The 22,690-nt window shown below is 64.2% G+C and overlaps 1 protein-coding gene across 19 annotated transcripts in view; it reads left to right on the forward strand.

Annotated features, from left to right (window-relative positions):
• Nucleotides 1-22,690, forward strand: part of BIN1 (bridging integrator 1) — a 57,719-nt gene that overhangs the window by 29,243 nt on the left and 5,786 nt on the right. For 3 of the 19 annotated variants that reach the window (XM_036857758.1, XM_036857764.1, XM_036857766.1), the window contains exons 3-13: nt 5,987-6,041; nt 6,261-6,355; nt 6,809-6,904; nt 7,978-8,085; nt 8,934-9,026; nt 12,878-12,963; nt 13,145-13,220; nt 14,583-14,665; nt 17,034-17,105; nt 18,603-18,747; nt 20,028-20,156. In XM_036857758.1, the coding sequence (XP_036713653.1) occupies nt 5,987-6,041; nt 6,261-6,355; nt 6,809-6,904; nt 7,978-8,085; nt 8,934-9,026; nt 12,878-12,963; nt 13,145-13,220; nt 14,583-14,665; nt 17,034-17,105; nt 18,603-18,747; nt 20,028-20,156 (1,038 nt within the window). The remainder of the gene's footprint in view (nt 1-5,986; nt 6,042-6,260; nt 6,356-6,808; nt 6,905-7,977; nt 8,086-8,933; nt 9,027-12,877; nt 12,964-13,144; nt 13,221-14,582; nt 14,666-17,033; nt 17,106-18,602; nt 18,748-20,027; nt 20,157-22,690) is intronic. The other 16 variants (XM_036857765.1, XM_036857768.1, XM_036857773.1 and 13 more) reach the window with 9 other exon arrangements.

A 22,690-nucleotide genomic window follows, 5' to 3' on the forward strand; every position in this document is an offset into this window, starting at 1 on the left:
TGTGCCCAGGCTCTGGGAGACCTTGAATGTCAAGGCAAGTGGGATCTCTAGAAGCTTCTTGTGAGGAGAGTGGTATCTGCAGGGTTTAATGTGGTAGCAGAGCAGACTGGCTTTGATTTGGGCACCGGCTGAGTGTCGACCGTGCCTGGTTGAGTGGCAAGCTCCAGGCCCGGCCATTTGTAGATGGCTTGTGGGTGCCTGTAGCAACCCTGTAAGGCAGCTGGTGTCACTGTGCCCCTTTCACAGATGAAGCAGTTGAGGCTCAGAGAAATTGGGTGATTTGCCCAAGGCCATCCAGCTTTGGGAGTGGATTCAGACCCATACTTGTCTGATTCCAAAAACTGCAAGGGACTTGAAGGGCATCCTTAGCAATTCCTTTTACAGGCCAGGGGCCGGTGACAGGAGGGCCTTAATTATGTTGGCAGCCTGGGGGCAGTGGTTAGATCCAAGGGAGGACTTCCTGACCAGAGGTCTCTGAATACCCTGATGGGTTGTACCTGAGACCTTCCCCGCTCAGGTCTGCTAAGTCTAGAATAAGCTACTTTGGTGGCTGTGTCTGAGCGTAGTAGAAGAGGGGAATGAAATGACCCTGGCAAGTCTCCCCTCACTGGGCAGGGCCAAGGAAGCAGGGGGAGAGAGCTGGGCCACGGCTCCGTGGCTTCTGCAGACCAGCCCCAGTGAGTGACAGATGGGGATGGGGGCCAGAGGAGGCTACAGGAATGGGCATGGCTGTGGGGAGTGAGGTCAGGGTCTAAGCTCTGCTGGGAAAGGGGCCAGCTGGGCCTAGACTGGGGGTTGGGAGGGCCCAGGCCTCTTCCTACTCCTTGTCCACATCTGATGCCTCAGAAAGCACGGAAGGTACCCCCCAAAGCCTCTGCGGCTGGAATGGAACCTCTGGGGGAAGGGGCCTCCTTTGGAAAACTCTGACAGCCCACTGGCCAGGGGCTGGGAGCAGCTGGGAGAGGGCTGAAGAGCATGCTGGGAGAGGGCAGGGGTGCATGCTGGGAGAGGGCCGGGAGCATGCTGGGAGAGGGCAAGGGAGCAGCTGGGAGAGGGCAAAGGTGCATGCTGGGAGAGGGTCGAAGAGCATGCTGGGAGAGGGCAGGGGTGCATGCTGGGAGAGGGCCGGGAGCATGCTGGGAGAGGGCAGGAGAGCAGCTGGGAGAGAGCAAGGGAGCAGCTGGGAGAGGGCCAAAGAGCATGCTGGGAGAGGGCCGGGAGCATGCTGGGAGAGGGCAGGGGAGCAGCTGGGAGAGGGCAGGGGTGCATGCTGGGAGAGGGCAGGGGTGCAGCTGGGAGAGGGCTGGGGAGCCTGCTGGGAGAGGGCAGGGGTGCAGCTGGGAGAGGGCCAAAGAACATGCTGGGAGAGGGCAGGGGTGCATGCTGGGAGAGGGCAGGGGAGCAGCTGCGAGAGGGCCAAAGAGCATGCTGGGAGAGGGCAGGGGTACATGCTGGGAGAGGGCAGGGGTGCAGCTGGGATATTGCCGGGGAGCCTGCTGGGAGAGGGCCAGGGAGCATGCTGGGAGAGGGCAAGGGTGCATGCTGGGAGAGGGCAGGGGAGCAGCTGGGAGAGGGCAGGGGAGCAGCTGAAAGAGGGTAGGGGTGCACGCTGGGAAAGAGCCGGGTGCATGCTGGGAGAAGGAAGGGAACAGCTGGGAGGGGGCTGGGAGCATGCTGGGAGAGAGGGCTGCAGAGCAAATAGTGGGCCGGGGAGCCTGCTGGGGGAGGGCTGGGGTGCATGCTGGGAGAGGGCAGGGGAGCAGCTGGGAGAGGGCAGGGGAGCAGCTGAAAGAGGGTAGGGGTGCATGCTGGGAAAGAGCCGGGAGCAGGCTGGGAGAAGGAAAGGAACAGCTGGGAGGGGGCTGGGAGCATGCTGGGAGAGAGGGCTGCAGAGCAAATAGTGGGCCGGGGAGCCTGCTGGGGGAGGGCCGGGGTGCCAGCTGGGAAAGGGCCCAGGACCAAGTCTACCCTCACCTGCCAGAGAAGCTGAACTGAGGGGTTTCCCAGAGCAGGGTTGGGAGCCCCCATGGCTGCTTGTCCCCCAGGCCAGTAATGTTTCAAGGCCCAGAACAGAGACATCTACTGGCTGTGTGGCTCTGTGTGAGCCCTTGCCCCTTGGGCCTCAGATTTCTCACTTGCAAAATAGAGGTTTGAACAAGAACTCTGAAGTCCCCTCTGGGTCCCTGGCTCTGGGCAAGGAGTCACTCACTGATCTTTGCCCAGAGGGGCTGGGGAGTGAGGCCAGGGCTAAAGATAGCCAGTGCTGGTGGCTCCCTGGCTGTGGACATGGGCGGTCATTTGAGCTGGTGCTCTGCCCTCAGGCTGGGTGGGGTGGTCGGCTTCTCAGGGGCCAAGGGTGGAAGCAGGGTGGGCAAATTTGAGGTCTCGTTTGAGGCTTGGGGTAACCCTCCCTTAGGAGTTAGGGCAGCTGGGCAGTTCTGGATTTGATTGGTGTGTGGAGATGACTAGGACGTGGGGGTGGGGTTCAGGATTTACAAAGGTGTGAGGGTCACTATTCTCAGGGGAGTGAATTCAGGGAGCTGCAGGGCTTGGCCCGGGGCGGGGGGGCTTGGGAAAGGCCAGGTGTAGCTTGAGCACAGGGAGCCCTGCTCTTCACCTGGGAACACCAGGCCTAGTGGGCCAGCCCTAGTTGAGTTCAGGATGGCAGGGAGTTTGGGCTTCAAGGAAGTGACTCTCCCACCCCTTCCTATGGGGGTGGGTCCTAGGAGAGGGTGCCGGTCGCCTTGCTGTCACCTGCTCTCACAGGGACCCAGTTGACACAGCTCCTCTGGGCCTGCTCAGTGTTAGTTGCGGCGTCCCTGTACTGTGGAACCCTGGAGGGCCCGCTCACACTCCCGCCCACCTGAGTGCTTCAGACCCAGCTCAGGCCCTCCCGGAAGCCATCCTGGGTCCTCCAGGTGGCCCAAGCTCTTCCTCCTAGGAGCCACCTGGACCTTGCACCCCAGGGCTCATCGTTGCTGTTTATCTGTCACTGAGGCGGGGCAGGTCTGATTCCTTCTCATCCCCCAGGATGCACCCAGGGCTCTGCTCCAAGGGGGCATCGCTGGCTATCTGTCGTTTGAAGATCCTCTGGCATTGATTGCAGAGGGGCAAGAGTCAGCTGGAGCCAGAGAGGTCCATGCAGGGTGGGACTTCCCTGCCCCCTGGATTCCCTGGGAAGATGGGGGCTGATGTCAGGGAGGCAGGGATAGCCTTCGGAGGGAGGTTCGGGGGAACATGGGCTGCCTGCTGGCCGCCCCATGGAGCCGCACCTGCCGTTGGTCCCAGGCTGTGGTGCCCTTCCTACACTGCCAAGTCCGGAGCCAGGAGAGCAGGCTGAGGGGCTGTGGCTCCAGAACGTTATCCTTCCCCCAGCTGCTCTGCAAGGCGTTTGTCAGAGCCCAGGAGCCTCCGGAGAGTTGTTTCTCAGAGCCAGTGTGGAGGGGAGCTGGCTTGGGCGCCCGCCTGAGGAGGCAGCTGGCTGGGGGCCCCGGGGTTGGGGGCGTCGACCCTGGGACCAGCTGCAGTTGGCACAGGGCGGGCCTTGCACATCTGTACCCAGCGTGCCTGCTCACAGCGTGGCCTTGTTTGGGAAGCACAAGGGGCCCTGGTACGGCCTGAAGCCTGGGCCTGAAGCCTGGGCAAGTGTGGCAACCCACCCCACGGGCGACCCCTTTCTCAGGGGGCATTGGAGACAGACGCTGGGGGACGGTGGGGAGGGGAGCGAGATGATGGAGGCTAAGCTGGGTCTGGAAGATTGTGTGACATCAGATGAACACAATGACATCACATCACAAACATACTTAAATCTTCATCTCTACCACCAAAGCACTGAATTGTGAAGACTGGGAAGGCTGCATCAGGAATGGGGTGGACCCTTCCTCGTCCCCCAGTCCCGTGGGGTCCACATGCGATCCCTGAGGGAATTCCAGAGAGGTCTGAATGCTTGTGGATTGGCCTTTTGTTTCGTACTTTAATCTTTAATCAGCACACCTCAAACTTGGATGTTCCTAAGAATTATATGTGGCCAGGGTTTTATACTCCAAAACTCCACTGAAGGAGTTTTGGAGAGGGTTTCCTGTTTTTAAATGTGATGTGCTGAAACCCTCCTTGCACGGTGTCTCTGCTGTCCCATGGAGGCATTCGTCATAACGAGTAGACAGCTGCCTGTTCCGGCCCCTTCGTGACCCATTCAGCAAACCGGGGCCTGAGTGGCCAGGTCTTGGAGGTTCTCGCCGGCTCTCCCAGTGCCTGTGTGACCCTGGGCAAGTCATGCAACCTCTCAGTTTCCTCTTCATTAGGTGGAAACAGTGGTGTTGAGAGCTGGTGTGTGGAAAGTGCCGGCCCCAGTGAGCAGCTGCTGCCTGGAGCTCTGAGGACACCAGGGCAGGAGGAAAGGGCTCTGGCTGTAAAGAGGGGTGCCTGTTTGCAGGGGGACAGGAGAGGTTTGAGGGTGCTGGGGGTGAGCCTGTGCAGGGGGGCTGGGTCCTTGCCTGCCGTCGGCTGGAGCCTTGACCTGCAGGGGTGGACCACCACCTTCCGTCTCCTGCGGGAGCTCCAGGCTGGCCGGGTGGAGCTCTGGAGGGGCGCAGGTCTCCTGGGACTGTGGCTCGATGCTCTCATCTATCTAACCCTCCACCAGGGGGAGGGACTTCAAAACAAGGTGTCACTGAGGCGGAGGCTGGTGTCAGGGTAGGGAGAGCCCAGGAGGTCAGCCTCGCGCTCTGCCGTTCACGGCCCTCCAGAGGCCCCGGTCTCCTGTGTCCCCCTAGGGCCCCCGTCATCGTCCTCAGTGTACAGCCCACTTCCTGAGACTGGCTGGCCTTCACGACCTCGGGCCCGGCCCAGCTCGCTTAAGCCATTTCCCTGAAGGCCTGTGATATGCCAGGCGCCCCTGCAGGCACGCCACGCACATTTGCTTGTGGTCTCCCAGGCTGGGGTCATTCGACCCAGCTGACAGGCAAGGAGACCGAGGCTGAGAGAGGCTGCGTGTCTAGTAAGGGACAGAGCTGGGTCTTCACGGCCCCAAAGCCTATGTGTGCTTTCTCCCCCTTTCCACACGGCTTCTGAAAACTTCAGCATCTCCCTGGCGGTGGTCTCAGACCTTCCCTGCTGGCCTCAGCCTACTCACCCCTCCTCGCACCTGGAGCTCAGCTTTCCTGCTCCTGCCCTCTGTGGTGCTGATGGCCAGAGGGAGTTGACGCTGTGCCCGTGGTTCCACCCTCTCTGCTGGCCCTGCCTGCTGTGCCAGGAAGCCCCGGGAGCTGCCCTCCCAGCTCAGGGTGCTTCACTCCCTGGCGCATTCTCCCTCATCACCCTTTCCTCCTACATCTTCCCTCTCAGCTGGGCCAGTGTCCCGAGAGGCCTGGACATGACCCCCACACTTCTCTGCACTCCTTCCAAAGGCCTCCCCTTCCGGACCTCTCCTCTCCCCATCAGAACCCTCCTGACCCTGGCGGGATGCAGTGGGGGTCCTCTGGCCTCAGGCACCAACCACCTAAGCTTTCAGGACAAGGTGCTGGGTGGTTCCTGTACCCCCAGTCGTGTTCCTCGGCTTGTTGGTCGCCTGGTTCATGGTTACCCGAGGGCAGGCCTGCCACACGCTGGTCCCATCCTACACCTGGGCTGTGCGTGTGTGTGGCCTTCGGCCGTGCTCCAGTGTCTCGTCCAGGGTTGAGGGGTCTCTGTCTTCTTGCCTTCCTCACAGGGCTGAGAATAGTGTCTGAGAGAGAAGGTGCGGACACCCTTGGGTGACTGTTCCTTCGGGCACAGGGCTCCTGAGAGGGAGCTCAGTGTGTCAGTGGCCAGAGAGGTGATAGCTGCCATGCCCTGGCGTGGGGCGTTTTCCTATCTGGTATCCTGTAGGCCCCCAGTGCCTTGCCGTGGACAGCCCATCCGTGGCGGGTGTCCATGAGGTGCAGGAGGCAGAGGGCAGGTGTGGGCTGTGCCCCAGGCCCTCACCTTCTTCTCGTCTGCCTCTTTGCAGACGGAGGGCACCCGGCTGCAGAAGGATCTCCGGACCTACCTGGCCTCGGTCAAAGGTAAGGGGCAGACCTGGCCTGGATGGGCGGGCCTCCTGGGACGCAGAGAGGGGGCGCTCCCCATGTGGAGCTGATGGGCGCAGAGCTGGGAGGGGGCAGCAGTCAGGGATGTCCACCTACCTCCTGGGACTTCAGGGGTGGGGCAAGGGTAACCCCCCCCACCCCCCCAATCAGGGCTCCCCATGGCCCTGGCTGCAGCATGGCCCTTCTGCCCCACAGCCATGCATGAGGCCTCCAAGAAGCTGAACGAGTGCCTGCAGGAGGTGTACGAGCCTGACTGGCCTGGCAGGGATGAGGCGAACAAGATTGCTGAGGTGAGTGTGGGACCGGTGGCCTCGGCCCTTCCCCAAGGGCCCTTCTGACCTCAGCTGGCCGCCCGTCGCACCCTACTGGTCCCCACGTGCTGTGTGCTCTTGGGCAAGTCCACCTCCCTCTCTGAGGGTCCATTTTCTCCTCTGACAGCCCTCGTGCTGAGACGGGTTTCCTGATGAGATCCTGAGGCACCTCTCCTCTCTGTGTTGTGTCTCCTGGCTCAGGAAGCCTCCCTCCCCGGCCCCACCAGCCCCGGGCTTATCTGATCCTCGTGGTCACCTTGTGAAAAGGCAGGAGGTGTGACCCCATTTTACAGACGAGGAGACTGAGGCTCTGAGGAGCCGCCCAGCCGGGAAGACGGGCCGAGCTGGCCCCCGGGCCCCTGGGAGGTGAGAGCCGGGCCGGCTGTGGGCCAGCTCCCCCGGTGCACACTGCTGTGCTCTTGCCTCCTGCAGAACAATGACCTGCTCTGGGTGGATTACCACCAGAAGCTGGTGGACCAGGCGCTGCTGACCATGGACACGTACCTGGGCCAGTTCCCTGACATCAAGGTGAGAGGCGCTTGGTCTGTCCACCCTGCTTCGGCCTGGCCTGGCAGCCTGTGTTGGGGAGCTGGGGAGGGAGAGAGGGACGGGGGTGCCGGGGCGGGGGAGAGGGCAGCCCAGGGCTGAAGGCAGGCCTCCCCCCTCGCCTGGCAATTCATCCTCCAGGGCTGCGCCCTCTGAGACCAGCCTGCCAGCCCCCAGAGCTGGGCCTTTCTGAGCTGGAAGCCCTGTACCTTTGGGTCTCCAGACTATGGAAGGAGACCTCATGGGGCATGTAAGTGTGTGGCCGTGTCCCTGTGGAGTGCCTGTAGGGTTGATGAGGTGTACTAAGGGGCTGGAAGGCCTGGGTATGTGTGCCCTGTGCGAGGCTCTGTGTGCTTGGAAGGGAAGGTGTGTATAGCTGTGCGTGTCGCCTCTTACCTGGGTGTATTTGTGTGACTTCGCGTGTTCAAAAAGCCAGCTGCCTTTGCTGGGCCCGGGTGAGTTAGGACCCGTCAGTGGGCCAGGATCTCCACCGAGGTGACTGGGACCCCAGGTACTCCGGACATGCAAGCAGAGTTGTGTGGAGCTCAGGTGGTGACCGTAGTGCTGGACCCGATCCCCTGGGTGGTTGGGTGCAGGGGTCCCACTCCACGCTGGCCCCCTCGGCCACCCAGTGCAGATGCCTCAGGCTCCCAAAGGTGCCTTACGGGGAGAGTAGGAGGGAGGCAGGTGGTGGTGGCCCAGGGGGAGAGAAGCCCGAGGCCCAGGAGGCCTCTTTAAGGAGCTGAGGGCCAAGGGAGGAGAGGCTTATCGGACACGGCTGGCAGGAACTGACAAAAACGGTTCACTGTTGCGAGGACCTCCATGTGAGAAAGGACCGCAGAGGGCACGGACTGCCTCGAAGGGTGAGCTCTTGGCCACCAGAAGCGTCCGAGAGACAGTCTCAGGCACGTGTTAGACGGACTTGAGCCTGGAGTCGGCTGCCCTGAGCCCTCCGGGTGCATCTGGGTCACCGTGCCCGTGACCCAGTTCCCCCGGGTCAGCATGTCAGCGTGGGCGCCAGGCCCTGTTCAGCCCCCTCCTCCTCTGTCCCCCAGTCACGCATCGCCAAGCGCGGGCGGAAGCTGGTGGACTTCGACAGTGCCCGGCACCATTACGAGTCCCTCCAAACGGCCAAAAAGAAGGATGAAGCCAAAATTGCTAAGGTAAGGCTGGGGGTGTTGGGTGCTGCCGGGAAGTCTCCAGGGAGGGGCAGCAGGGCCGCAGGGGTCCCAGGTCCCCCCACCCCCACCCCGGGGAGCCTTCTTCCTGTGCTGCGTTCACCGCACCCTTTGCAGTCTTGTTTGTCACTGAGCCCTGGCCTGCGGGCATCCTCAACGCCCTTGCCAGATGGCTTCACGGATGGGGACTAGTCGTTCTGGCCGAAGGGCTGGGGTGGGGACGGCGCTGGGCCCAGGGCCTGAGTGAGAGGCTCTTGTGGGCCCCTGGGTGAGGCCCCCCTCCTGGCCCATCCCGTAGTGCCGCCCTGGCCCCTGGCCCCTCCGCCTGCTCTGAGGCTGCTTTCCAGGATGAGAACAGGCCTGGCTTGGGTCTCACTGGCCCGGCCCCTCCCGGCCTGGTGTGCTCTGGCTGGAATTCCTTCACCGGATCCCAGGCGACCCTGACACAGCTGGAACAAGCCGGGCGGGGGTGGGGGGAAGGTTGCACACACACTCTCCAGGTGAGGGTCTGAGGGCGGAGCCCCCCGCCCAGCCCGGGGCAGGACTGCGCTTGCTGAGCCCCTCTGCCCCTGCTAACGATTCTCACATTTTGCTTTGCAGTTGGAGTTCACCCCCTTCTCCGCCCCGCTCGGGGCACCCCTTAATTCTCAGCCTCGGGGCCTTTACCTGCTCTGGGGGGCCGGCCCTCTGGAGGGTGGCAGGTGTCTGTCACTGCACTGGAGACTGTTTGGACGTGGTGTTTAATGTCTGTGTCTCTGTTTCTTTCTCCCCACCTTCCTCCTGTTTCTCTATGCTCCTTGGCCTTGACCTTGACCTCCCCTCCCCACCCCCAGCCTGTCTCGCTGCTTGAGAAAGCCGCCCCCCAGTGGTGCCAAGGCAAACTGCAGGCTCATCTCGTAGCTCAAACTAACCTGCTCCGAAATCAGGTGACACTGGCTTCTAACCTTGCACGTGCTGGCACTTTCTGGTTTGTCGTCCTGTCCTTGGTGCTGGGTGGTGCTGGGTGCCCATCTGCCCAGACGCCCTGGGTGGGGGGGGGGCGGGGGAGGGCTCCTCCAGGGTTGGGAGGCAGGGCTGTTTTCATATGTCTCTGCTGCGAGAGCTCCTGCTTCTGAGATCTGAGGTCCAATGCAGGAAGTGGACAGAGGCTGGGGGCTCTGGGTGACCTGGGATGGGCCCACCTCTGTTGCGTGGTGCCCGGGGCTCTGGTCGTCCTGGGACGGACTCTGAAGAACCTTTGTCCTCTGTGAGGGCTCTTGCGGGGAGGGATGTGGTGTCTTTAATGCATTGTCCTTCAAGCTTCATAAGAACTGTGAGGTTGCCCTGAATTTACAGAGGAGACAAACCTGCCCAGAGAGGCAGAATCTCCTGCCCAAGGTCTCAGAGCCACTTAGTGCCTGAGTTGGGGCTCACCCGACTCAAGCCCTGGGTCATTATCCTGGCTCCCTGGCCCGGGGCTCCATGTGGGTGGTCCTGCCACAGCTGGCCAGAGTCATGGTGACCCTTGTAAGTGGACCTGTAGGCCCCATGGTGCCCCTGGAGGGGACGCTGGGAAGGCTCTTCGGTCTGGCTGGGATGCTGAGGCCTGGGGCCGAGAGGATTGGCTCTTTGGGAATTTCATGGAGGGCAAACAGTCCACATCACAGTGGTCCCTGAGGGCTTCCTGGAGGAGGCTCTTTGTACGAAAGTCGTCGTGAGTGATAACTACTATCTTGGCAATACCTCGGAATGGGCCGGGTCCTGGGTGAGCACAGTGTGGCCGAGGACCACGATGCAGTGCCCTGGGAGAGGTGGCCTCGTGGTTCTCAGTCCGGTGAAACTGACCAGGCTGTAGCACCCCTTCGTGGTCCTGGGGTGGGGGCAGGCGACAGAGGCCCCACCCAGGAGGTGGGGTTTCGCTCTGGGCAGCTGCCCCCTTTTATCTGGGCCACGCTCTGATGTCCTCACCTTCAACCCACACGTATTGACTGCCTGTGATATGGAGAACTCTGGGCTCCGCGTGGGCTTGTGGCTACTGCTGCCTGACGTGTTTTAGGCCAAAGCTGTGGGCCGACTTTGGAGGCACTGAGCTGTTCACAGCCTCACCTCTCCAGGGTCTGCGGGAAATGGCCGGGGGAGTCTTGGACAGGCCCGTGTCCTCCCCTGCTGCAGGAGGTGGAGGAGGGCCGAGGGGCTGGAGTGACCTGTCCTGCCTGTAGAGTTCAGGACTTCTGGCTGGAGGGGGGAATGGGGCCACTCACCCAGAGCCAGGATTTCTGCATAATTTTCCCTGAGACGGGTTTGGCACGGTTGCCAGGTGAACATTTTTGTCCTGGGGGAGAAGCCCCTGGGAGACTGTGGGGCTTGGGGTGGTGGCCGTGGCCGCTTTGGGGCTCCCGGGATGGGTGTGGCTGGGGATCCTGCTGGAGGGCCCCCAGGCCCCCGCCCTGGAGGATCGGCCCCGGAGGATCGCTGGGGGAGGCCAAGGCACGGGATCTCATCTTTGCACGCTGGACTGCAGATGTTTCGCCTTTCGGCCAAATTGACATTCCCATTTGGATCCAGTTTTCTTTTGAGCCTCTCCTCCTTCTGCCCCACCCTGCCTCACGCCTGGCTGGAGGCTGGGGAGCCTTCAGGCCTTTGGCTGGCAGTGAGCTGGGGCACTTGGGGTCCTGGGGCTGCCCTGCTGGCTGACTTGACTTTGGGGAGACAGTGCCACCTCCTGAGTCTGTGCTCTCCTGAGCCGGCCAGCTCCGGACGTCCCCTGGGCTGGTTCCGAGCTGCTCTCCATGTGTGCTGGGGCCTCCCCAAACCTGCCTGTAGGGCCCCGGGGCCCTGCTGCATGGCGAGCTTTCCCACCGCTCTCCATGTCCGCCGGCGTGTAGTGGAGCCACCAGGGCTGCAGGGCCTCCCCAGCAATGGACAGCTCTCCCCCCACCTCCTGCCACCCCTGGTGTTTCTGAAAGAGCCAGGATATGAGGAATGTGACTCAAAGGGAATAAAAGACACAGGCCCTGACTTCTAGGAACTCTTAAACGGAGCCACCCTGCCCTTTGCCGCATTGCTGGGTGTGTGAACAGCGCTTGCTGCACAGCTACGAGCTGCTGTGCTGTTCGCCACCGTCTTGGCTACGCTTGTCCATTTGGGGAGTTAGGACCAGCATCGTGGGGACCAGAGCGGTGGTCTCTGTGGCTGCAGGAGCCGGGGCGGTCAAGGTGGTCCTGGAGGATGTGGGACTTGAGCTGGCCTGTGGGTACTTGGGTGGGAGGCCCACGTGACAGTGCGAGGTGCTGGAGACTGGAAGTGTGGGTAGTAGCCCCCCATCAGGCACTGGGATTCTCAGAGGACTGAGGCAGGGATGATGTGGCCCATGGCCTGGAGGGCACTGCAGATCTGGCCCATTCCAGGAGGGGCCTGAGGCATGCATGCTTAGAGACATTTCTTTTATTTCCTATTCTCCCTTTAATTTTTTTTTTGATAATATTTGTTTTTATTAGTCTTCTGTGGACTCCCTTTAATTTTTAAATGAGATTTTAAAAAGTGAGGCGAGGCGCTCTTGCTCACTCTAGCAAGTTCCAGCAACCCGAAGGTCATGTAGTCAGGAGCACGGTGGCCCTTCTTCCCTCCAAATCCCACCCCCAAATTCATCACGGCTCAGCGGGGGGTAGGCCCTGACTCCGGCTGATGCTGGTGCCTGAAGCTGGATGGGACAGCTGGGGGTGCTCAAGTTGGATGGGGCAGCTCGGGTGTGCTCTGTGGCAGTCTGGCGGTTCCGGCCAGTTGGCCTGCAAACGTGAGGCTGCTGGAGGGGAGTTTTCTCCTGGGCGGGGCCTCCACGTTCGTTCCCGGGCTGTGACTCAGAGCCTGAGTCCAAGTCAACCCCCCTGAGTCACTGTTTCCTGCGGCGCCCTCCGGAATGTGCTAGCGGAGCCCTTTCTGGGGCCGGGGTCTGTGACTCACCCCTACCCCGGGCTCAGCCCTCGCCAAGCTGCTTTCTTGGGCTCTGTGATGGGGTCTTAGCGCCACCGCCTGGTGGGCGTGGGCAGGCCTGGAGGGCGCCCGGCCGGCGCCCGGTCCCCAGGCCTTGGGAGCCGGTGCAGGCCCCCTGCCCAGCAGCCCGGCCCCCTCCTCCCTTGCCTCTCCCCTGCCTCTCGTGGACGCGTCCGATCTGCTGCCTCTGGCCTCAGTCTGGTGGGGCAGGGTCACAGGGGAGAGAGGGGTCGGGAGAGGGTAGGAAGGACTCTCCCAGGGAGGCCAGGTCAGGCTGGTGGTTGAGGCTGAGTAGGGACAGACCTGGGAGAGGAGGGAAGGAACAGTCAGAGGGGCCGGCGCGGGCTGGGGCCAGAGAGCTGGGAGGCATGCGGACTCCTCGCCTGAGAGAGGTTCCCCTGGAAGTGAGCAGGGTCCCAGCTGGCTGGGTCCGGGGCCTCTGCCCCTTCCTGTGCCCCAGCCCCCTTTGTCCCTTGTCTCATGCCTTCTTGGCTGTGCTGCCCCCTCACCTCCTTCTTGGCGCGCCTGGGCCAGATGCGGGGGGCGGGGAGGGGGTTCTCCCTTTGGCCATGGCTGCTCTGCCCGCCCCTGCCCGGAATGCCCCCGACGGGCCTGGCTGCAGGGGCCCGAGGGGCTGCATGGGGAGGTCTGCCCGGGCGTCCACATCCACTTCAACCTCCGTCTTGCCCGAGCCCTGGCCCCGTGCACTGGGGGGGGAGGGGGACAGGGTCTTGGGGTGGGCCTGGCCTAGCCTGGGTGGGCTGGGACAGAGGCCCGGCAGAGGGGGATGACCCGTCCCGCCCCCCAGGCCGAGGAGGAGCTCATCAAAGCCCAGAAGGTGTTTGAGGAGATGAATGTGGATCTGCAGGAGGAGCTGCCGTCCCTGTGGAACAGGTGAGGGGCAGGAGGTGGCGGGCTGAGCCTCCTGAGGCGGCATGGCCATTCTGCCTGCCCTGCTCCATGCCCTCCCAGGGCTGGGTCCGGTGAGGGTGGAGGCGAAGCAGCCCGTGTGGCTCTCCTGGGCTGCCCACCCTGACCTGCAGTTCACCTGGCCCTTCTTCCCTCCCCGCTGCAGCCGTGTGGGTTTCTATGTCAACACGTTTCAGAGCATCGCAGGCCTGGAGGAGAACTTCCACAAGGAGATGAGTAAGGTAGTGCCCCTGGGCTGTGCTCCACCTGCCAAGGGCCAGGGTCAGAGGCATGGGTGGGCCGAGCTTCCTCATCCCTGCTGGGGTTGGACACATGCTGGTGACCACAGAGGGACCCTCTGGGCCCCTGAGAAACAGTGTCAGGGCCCAGTCCTCAAGGAACAGAGTGTCAGGGCCCAGTGGGTGCTCTGGGGAGGCTGCGAGTGGGCCCCAGGGGTCCAGCCCCGGCCCCCTCCCTGCTCCCAGTTCTATTCTCCTTGCCTGGGCGGAGCCCGCCACCCTCAAGCTGGAAACGTGCTCTCAGGCAGCCTTGGCCCAGGGAGCTCAGTGTCAGAAAATGGTGGCAGTTTTCCAATTTGTAGACAGATAATAAATAAATTACTAAAATTTTCCCAATTAAAAAAATGTGTTTTCATGTTTCTTAAGACACTGAAACAAGTCTGCTCTATCTATAGAATCTGGCGTAAGAAGGGGTCGGATTAGCTAAAATTCCTATGTTGTGTTGTCTTCATTTTGATTAAACTGGCAGTTAAGCTGCAAAGCTGAGGTGGAGAAACCTGGCGTTGGCAGCTCCCTCCCTCCCTGTGCCGTGGGTGGACCTGACTTTGTCTCCTGGGCCCAGAGGAATGAAGTGACTGTGGGGCATTCCAGGCCCAGGGCAGGAGGAGGGCTTTTGCCAGCTTGGGGCCTGTCCTGAGTGGCCACCCTCAGTATGGTTTCCTGCCTGGTAGGCCTTCCCTTTCCTTCCTACTTTTTCTTCTTCCCTTCAAAGATTTGAGACAACTTGTAAAAAAATTTTAAAAAACAGAGAGAGGTGTTTTGGGAAGAAAACATTTATGTAAAGTGGGAGGAAAATTCAGCTCTGGGCTTCCTAGTGGCTAAAGCAGAGGGAAGTATACTCAGTAAAGAGAATCACGAGGTGCATGGGGTAAGCCCCTCGTCTTGCCTGGGCTTTTGGTGAGACCTCTGGCAGTTGTAACGTGGCCTGAAAGCATCTTGGCAAGTGACGTCAACAATTAGGATCAACAGTTAATTTGCAAAAACAATTGAAAAAAAATAAAAACAGTACAAGCTCTATGGGGCATTTTTGGGAAACGCCTGTAAGTAGGAAGAAGAAAAAGGTGGTCCCAGAAACAGTAGCTGTTCGCAGGGCAGCCCACTGCCTCCTCCTTTTTTCCTGTGGGTTTTCTGGGACAGGTGTGCTGGTTCCCTGCCCCCAGTGATGGGGAGAGAAGAGCTTGCTCCTGGCTGGGGCAGGGGCACAGGGGCGGGGCTGGCCGGGAGGAGGAGAAGCGGGGATGTCACTAGGGAGAGAGGGGGCTGCTCCGTGGCCCCCACCCAGCCGGCTTGCCGTCCCTCCTGCAGCTCAACCAGAACCTCAGCGACGTGCTGGTCAGCCTGGAGAAGCAGCACGGGAGCAACACCTTCACCATCAAGGCCCAGCCCAGGTGAGTGACGCGCCCCCGTCCCCCGCAGAGGGCTGCTGGGGGCTGAGGGGGGTGTGGTCCGGGGCCGGGCTCTTTGCCGAGGTCCTTTCTGGCTTGGCCTCGCTGTGCTCAGGGGAGCAGGTGAGGGCGCCCCTGCTCCTCCACGCCGTGTCCCACCTGGGAAGGAGCTATCCCGGGCAGCAGTCAGGGTGCCTGTGCAGCTTTGCAGCTGGGCCCGGGGACTAAATGATTCAGCCCAACGGGAAGGGAGCCTCCTCGTAGAGCGGGGGCGTGGCCCCAACCTTATCCAAGGCCCCGATTGGCCGGGGGGGGGGGGGGGTGCTTGTTCCTGCCCTCTGCCCGGAGGGGAGCCCTGCTTCCTGAGGGGAGAGCTCCAGGGAGGAGGGGAAACACCCGGCCCTCGGCCGTGGCCCGTGGGAAACCACAGCAAGTCCGAGATCTCCCTTCCTTTCTGTCCGTGAGCTGCTGTGCATCGCAGCACAGCGTGGAGAGCAGCGGGGCACCTCGCCCTCCTCATCTACAAGGCGGGGTGATTGCGTCTGGTTCTTGGGGTAATTGGGGTGTCCCCTAGGAGGAGGAGGGCAGTCAACATTCAGTGAAATGTCACTGTCCCTCTTCTCCCCTGAAAGCACAGTACGTGTGAGGGAGGGAGCGGCCCACAGGGTGCCCTGGGGGCAATAAAGGCCAAAACGTGTTTCCCAGGTCACCGCCTGGCCTGGAGGTCATGGTGGCGCGTCCAGGGTGGGTGAGGAGGGTGGAGGGCGCCGCCCCCCCGGGCGGTGCAGGCAGCGGGGGCCAGGCCGCCTTGGGAAGGGGCTGGTCTGAGGGGAGAGGAAGGGCCGTGGGGGCTTGTGAGCCTCCTTTGCAGCAGAGTGGGCAGCCAGGACGCCACCTCTCCCAGGGTCCCCCCGCTGATCCCGGTCCTTGGGCCCCAGAGCTCCTGTGGCTGGACCCCGGGCAGGGCGGGCGGGCGGGTGGCAGAACTCCTGTGGCTGGACCCCGGGCAGGGCAGGGCGGGCGGGTGGCAGAGCTCCTGTGGCTGGACCCCGGGCAGGGCGGGCAGGCGGGTGGCAGAGCTCCTGTGGCTGGACCCCGGGCAGGGCAGGGCGGGCGGGTGGCCGAGCTCCTGTGGCTGGACCCCGGGCAGGGCGGGCGGGTGGCAGAGCTCCTGTGGCTGGACCTCGGGCAGGGCGGGCGGGTGGCAGAGCTCCTGTGGCTGGACCCTGGGCAGGGCAGGGCGGGCGGGTGGCAGAGCTCCTGTGGCTGGACCCCGGGCAGGGCAGGGCGGGCGGGTGGCAGAGCTCCTGTGGCTGGACCCCGGGCAGGGCGGGCGGGTGGCAGAGCTCCTGTGGCTGGACCCCGGGCAGGGCGGGCGGGCGGGTGGCAGAGCTCCTGTGGCTGGACCCCGGGCAGGGCGGGCGGGCGGGTGGCAGAGCTCCTGTGGCTGGACCCCGGGCAGGGCAGGGCGGGCGGGTGGCAGAGCTCCTGTGGCTGGACCCCGGGCAGGGCGGGCGGGCGGGTGGCAGAGCTCCTGTGGCTGGACCCCGGGCAGGGCAGGGCGGGCGGGGGGCAGAGCTCCTGTGGCTGGCCCCCGGGCAGGGCGGGCGGGCGGGTGGCAGAGCTCCTGTGGCTGGACCCCGGGCAGGGCAGGGCGGGCGGGTGGCAGAGCTCCTGTGGCTGGACCCCGGGCAGGGCAGGGCAGGTGGCAGAGCTCCTGTGGCTGGACCCCGGGCAGGGCGGGCGGGTGGCAGAGCTCCTGTGGCTGGACCCTGGGCAGGGCAGGGCGGGCGGGTGGCAGAGCTCCTGTGGCTGGACCCCGGGCAGGGCAGGGCGGGCGGGGTGGCAGAGCTCCTGTGGCTGGACCCCGGGCAGGGCAGGGCAGGTGGCAGAGCTCCTGTGGCTGGACCCCGGGCAGGGCGGGCGGGGGGCAGAGCTCCTGTGGCTGGACCCTGGGCAGGGCAGGGCAGGTGGCAGAGCTCCTGTGGCTGGACCCCGGGCAGGGCGGGCGGGTGGCAGAGCTCCTGTGGCTGGACCCCGGGCAGGGCAGGGCGGGTGGGTGGCAGAGCCCCTGTGGCTGGACCCCGGGCAGGGCGGGCGGGCGGGTGGCCAGCGCTGTCCCGACCTGAGCCTCTTGCTGCTCGCCGGGTCCTGCTTCAGGGCAGCGTCCTCTTCTGCTTGCTCTGTGGGCACCACCTCAGGGTGCCCGGCAGGACGCGGAGGCCAGCGGGGGCCGTGGGCAGGACTGGGCCCTCTTCCCGGCCTCCGGGAGTTAGGAGGGCTTCTGCCCTTAGCCCTCCTCTGAGCAGAGGGGCGGCCGATGAGGGAAGAGAACAGGCCGGGCCCACATCTGCATTTCCCCCAAATGAAGGCCTCCGCGTCCCGCCCGTCCCCACAGAAAGAAAACTAAACTGTTCTCCCGGCTGCGCAGAAAGAAGAACAGGTACCGGCAGTGAGTGCTGTGTGGGGGGGGCCCTCGGAGGCCAGCACCCCGGCCCCTGTGCATGCGCCTGGCCCTGCCGAGGGCGCCACTAACCCCTAACTCGCCTTCCTGTGTGCGGTGTGCGTATTGGGGGGCAGAGGGCAGAGGGGTGTCGGTGGGAACGGGGGGCGGGCAGACCGCCTTCGCACGTTCCTCCTGGGCTGCGGCCCGACCAGGAGTGGAGGCTGCAGCCAGAAGGGAGGCCCGGGAGGCTCAGGGAGAGGGCTGCTGTAGCTCCGCGGCTTGTAGGAGTTCTGTGTGTGTGTGCGTGTGTACATATACTGGAGGTATGTGCATTCTTTAAGGAGGCAAAGACGTTCCCATAAAACACATTCAGTAAAGGTGAGAAGGAACCAGCGAGTCTCCCACGCCTCTGTGCCATTGTCTGGCCCCTCGCCATGCTCGGGCAGGTGATGGGGTCACTAGTTTCTGTCTGTCCTTCTAGACCTGCCCGGTCCAGCACAGCGGCCTCCTGCCTCATGTGGCTGGTGGACACTGGAAATGTAGCCAGTGTGACTGAGGAGCTGAATTTTTAATTTGTTTAATCTAAACAGCCACCTGTAGCTGGTGGCTGGTCTCGGTCAGCACTGTTCTAGAGTTTCTTTAGGCAAGTACAACATAGATTTTTATTTTGCACCCAGTAGCGGGCCGTGCACACCGTTTGTCCTTGTTGGTACTGAGACTCGACTTGGGGGCCTCACCCTCTCGTCCCCGCTGTGAAGACCCCCCCCCCTTTATTTACCCCCTCTGCCCATTGCCTCTGCCAGTTGCCCAGGTTCCCCGGGAGGACCCGTGGGAGCAAAGGCTCGGGGCCCAGGGAGCGGGGCTGGCCGTGTGCTGGCGTGAGGGGTGGACGGCAGGCAAGCCGGCCCGGAGGCCCGTGGGCTCAGGCTGAGGAGCGGGGCCGCCCTGAGCGCAGAGGCTGCTGCCTGACACGTGGGGTGAGACTCACTTTGCCTCTAGGACGAGTGGCTTTCTCCTGCTGTGGGGCTCGGCGCCCCTGCACGTGGTGGAGGCCTGAGGGAGGCTGGCCGGCCCCTGGTGGCAGCTCCCGGGTCCCGCCCTGCTCCCCGTCGGGGCCCGCAGACCTCAGCTCCGGGTGTGGTTGTCACTGTGTCCAGGGCAGGCCCTGCTGCGGACACCTGCCCGTTCCCAGTGCTCATGTCTGTGTCGCCCCGTTTCCACCCGTCCTCCGGCACACGAACGTGCAGTTTCACACGTGGGTGCGCGGGGACACACACTTGTGCACATGTGGGCGTCATGTTTTTCCAGTGAGTCTGGACACACACATGCACCCTCAGTTTCCCAGGATCTACGTGGACACACAACGTGCAAGCACATTTTCACACACGGGTCCCCAGGGCATTGGCACGTGCACACACCCTGTCACACGCACACTCCTTCCTGGACGCCGCGGCCTCCCTCCATCCGGGCCCCTCTCTTGTCTCGCCTCTGCAGTGACAACGCCCCTGCGAAAGGGAACAAGAGCCCCTCTCCGCCTGATGGCTCCCCTGCCGCCACCCCCGAGATCAGAGTCAACCACGAGCCCGAGCCGGCTGGTGCGGCCACCCCCGGGGCCGCCCTCCCCAAATCCCCGTCTCAGGTAGGCACATGTCTTGGCGGCCTGTCCCCTCCCTTCCTTCCTCTGCCTCTTGCTCTGCCGCCGTTGCCCTCCTTCCCCGTCCCCTGTCCCTGCCGGCCCTGGCTCCCCTCCGTGGCCCCGGCCCCTGCCAGGGTCACAGGGGCATCTGTGACCGTCTGTCTCCTCCTTAAGTGTCCCCCCCACCCCCACCTGCTGTAGCGTCCCCGTCTCTCCTCTCCCCTGGCCTTTGGGCTGCTTGACCTTCTCCGTCTCCCTTTCCTCCCGAGACACAGTCTCCAGGGCCCTCAGCCCCCGGAGCATCCAGATCTGCGCAGGTGGCGGCCTCCCCCTCTTGCTTGCGGGGGGCCATGCGGGACCCTGGGAGGGGCTCAGTGAGGGGAGACGGAGGGGGAAGCCCGCTCCCCCCGCCAGTTCTCTCCAGGTTTCTGCAGCGTCCCCGGGGGCTGCAAAGGGAGAAAGGAGGGGTGGGGTCCACCAGGCAGGACCATCTGAGCCCTGCTAGGCTGTCCCCTGGGCCCTTCGGCTCCTGGCCGAAGCTCTCCCGGTTGTGGGCCCGCTCGACAGCTGATTAGGAGAGCGACGCTAAGAGGGTGTTGAGAGTCTGCACTTGACTCGAGCGCTTGCTCTGGGCCGGACCCTGCACCAGCCTTTCTGTATTTTCATTCATCGTCCTCACAACCAGCCTGTAAGGCAGATGCTGTTATCACCCCAACTCGACAAGCGATGAAACCCAGGCTTGGGCCGGGGGGGGTGACTTGCTGAGGTCCCCGAGTGGGCAGGTGTGTGGCCCTCTGCGGGGCCCTGGCTGGGTGATGGCCAGAGGCTGGGCTGCAGCTCCTCCAGGGGTTGGGGTGGGCAGAGGGCCTGGGCGTGCAGGAGCGGAGGCAGGGGGCTGGACGCCCGGCTCTCTCTCAGCTCCTGTTTCTCTCCCCCCAGGGCGGTGAGAGCCAGACCCTCCGATGGCAGCCCCTGGCGGCCCCGCAGGCCCTTCTTTCCTTCTTTTCTGTCCTGTTCTCTCCTCTTCTCTCTTCTTTCGCTCCCTCGCCCTCCGCCCTTCCCTCTCTCTGTACAGGGTTTCCGACCGCCTGCTTCGGCCCCTCCCGGGGGCCCCTGTGGTCTCGGTGTCCGTATCTTGGGGAGCAGTGGCTCTCCTTGTTGCGTCCTCCTCAGTGGCTGGGTGGGACCGTGGCTGGGGGTGTGACTAACGTGGCTTTGTCTCTGTCTGTCTCCCCGACCCCCGTGCTCTGCTGTGCGGCCCCCCGCCTGCTGCTGACCCCCAGCTCCGGAAAGGCCCACCAGTCCCTCCGCCTCCCAAACACACCCCGTCCAAGGAGGTCAAGCAGGAGCAGATCCTCAGCCTGTTTGAGGACACGTTTGTCCCTGAGATCAGCGTGACCACCCCCTCCCAGGTCAGCCGCGGCCGCCGCGGCCCAGCTCTCTCTCCCTTCTCTCGCTCTTTCAGGGTGTGCATGGCCTTCCCCCCTCTCCCACCCCCCGGTGCCTCTGCCTCAGGAGCAGGAGTCTGGCTGCAGGGGTCGGCTCTGGGCCTCTTTCTCGCACATCCCTCCCTCCCTCCCTCCACCCGTCATCCCTCATCTCTGAGCACGTGGCCAGACGTAGGGACACGGGCAAACAGTCCTAGTAGAGACTGTCGGCTCCACAGTGGCCTCTCCGTTCCATTGATGCTGTGGCCAAAAGGGGCAGGGAGCACGGAGGACCTGGGCCAATCAGGGAAGGCTTCCTGGAGCAGGTGACGTTTGCCTACCAGCAGACACAGTGCATTAGCCAGAGGTGGCAGCGTGCGTGTAGGTCAGGACGGGTATGGGACAGGCTCAGGAACTGCCGGGAGTTCCGTGCGCGTCAGGAGAGCGCTGCTTGGGCGGCGGCGAGGAGGTGACTCGCAGGGTTGGGAACACCTGCAAGGCGCTGAGACTTTAGCTCCCAGAGCTGCTGACCCCACTTGGAGCCGGGGCTGTGGCTGGGCCGCAGAGCCCGGCTCCTGCTGTCCATGCCCTAGGAGGCACGTAATGCCCATCCCCAGGGGGACGGAGGGAGGGCGGAGCAGGGGAGGTCACTGTGGTGGCGGGGGGTGGGCCGCACATGGTCGGGTCGGCTCACAGAGGCCGCAGTGCGCCGACCACTCCAAGCCTGGCCTCCGGGCCTCACAGCCGGGCTGCCCTGTCCCCGCCGGGCCTCGCCATTCGTCCCAGGCTGTGCTGGGCCCACGTTGCCGCGCTGCTGTGGGCTTGTCCTGCCCGGGCCTCTGGGTTCTGCCTTGTGCAGGCTCCTTCGCACAAGCTCAGAGGCCTGGAGGGAGGGGCAGGGCTGGGGGTGGCACGTCGGGGGAGAGGCAGTTAGGAGCGGACCGTGCTCTCCGCGATGAGGGACCGTGGGGTGAGTGGGCTTCAAGCCCCCATGGGAGGACTTTGGGTCGGAACTAGGGACTTCCAGTGCAGGGCGGCTGGGGGAGGGCAGGGGTTGCCCTGCTTCCGGGGACCCGGGAGGGAGCCTTTGTGGAGAGCCGGCTGAGGCTGGCCCCGGGCACTCCCGGGGCCCCGGGGAACCGCGGCCTCAGGGCGGCTTGTGGCTGGGACGCTTGCTTGCCGCCTGGAGCCTGCCTCCGCCGCGGGGTGCACGCGAGGGCTAGCAGACACCGCGCAGGGAGTGGGGCCAGCCGCTGACCTACCGGGCCTGGTTCGGTTTTCAGCCCCCTCCGGGAGGGGTTGTCCCCACTTCACAGGTGAGGAATTGAGGGCCTCACCTGCAGCCAGGCCGCCCGCTGAGCGTGGCCCTCGCCGTGCTCCCCGCATGCCTCCCCTCCGTCCTTCCGCCCACTCCCCGGAGCCGGGGCCCCGCCCAGCGGGGTTGGAGAGCGCTGGCCGGGGGTGCTTTGCACGGGGCTGGGGTGGGCTGGGGTGGGCCGGCCCCCCCAGGATGCTGTGCCGCCAGCGCTGCTCTGCTGGGCTGTGGTGAGTAGCCTGCGTGCCGCCCCCGAGGCCGGTTCCGGGCCTGCGCGGGGGGAGGCTGGCCTGCTGGGAGGTGAGCAGAGAGTGCGCGGTCTGCCCTTGGCCTGGTGACCCTGTCCCCTTGGAGTCTGGTGGGGCGGCGGCTGCCTGGGCCTGGCTGGCTTCTTAGAGGGGTGGGTGGTGGGGCCACGAGGGGCAGAGAAATGCTGCCCGCAGCCGGTGAGGGCACCCAGGAGCCAGCCCGCGCGGCCTCCCGGACACTCGCTCCTCTAGAGGTGGCAGTGACCTTCCTCCCAGGCTCGTTGGACAGGGCTTGACCTGAAGGAGAGTCCGTGGCTGGGGATGAGCGTGGGGCTGGAGGGAGTCCCCTCAGCTTGGGCCTGGGCCCTCTGCGCTCTGCGCCTTATCCCCTGAGCTGTGCGCTGGCGGCACCAGCCCTTCTCAGGACTGCGGGTCTTGGGTCTCCCCGCACAGGCCGCAGCTCAGCTGGGAAGGCCCCCCCCGGGGGACCCCTGCCCACGCTTCCAGGTCTCGGGTCCTTCTAAATGGAGGACCTCAGGTGCCTCGGGCTGGAGGGCGTGTCCCGTCAGTTCTGGGCCCCATCAGGGGGCGGGGAGGAGAGCTGGCTGGCCCAGGCTTGCGGGGCTGCGGCCCTCCCAGCCCTGCCTGAGGGGAGGACCCTGGGTCGAGCCAGGGCAGGCATAGCCGTCCCTGTCCCCGGGGAAGCCCCTTGTGTGAGACGGGGCCACAGGTGAGCAAGCCCTCCTCCTGGGAAGGCAGCGTGTCCGCTGGGCACTGGTGCCAGGCGGCTTGTCCTCCAGGGTGGCTCTGGGAAAGACCCTTTTCTTCCATGATCGCCTGGCCCAGCTTACTGAGGGGCTGGCTTCTCACAGTGTGGACGGGGCCACTGCGGCCCGTCTCCTGGGGCCATTCCTGCTACATGCACATCCCTGGGCTGCCCTCAGCCCCGCTGAATG

This window comes from Balaenoptera musculus, chromosome 7 (assembly GCF_009873245.2).
Source record: "Balaenoptera musculus isolate JJ_BM4_2016_0621 chromosome 7, mBalMus1.pri.v3, whole genome shotgun sequence".
Taxonomy (NCBI): domain Eukaryota; kingdom Metazoa; phylum Chordata; class Mammalia; order Artiodactyla; family Balaenopteridae; genus Balaenoptera; species Balaenoptera musculus.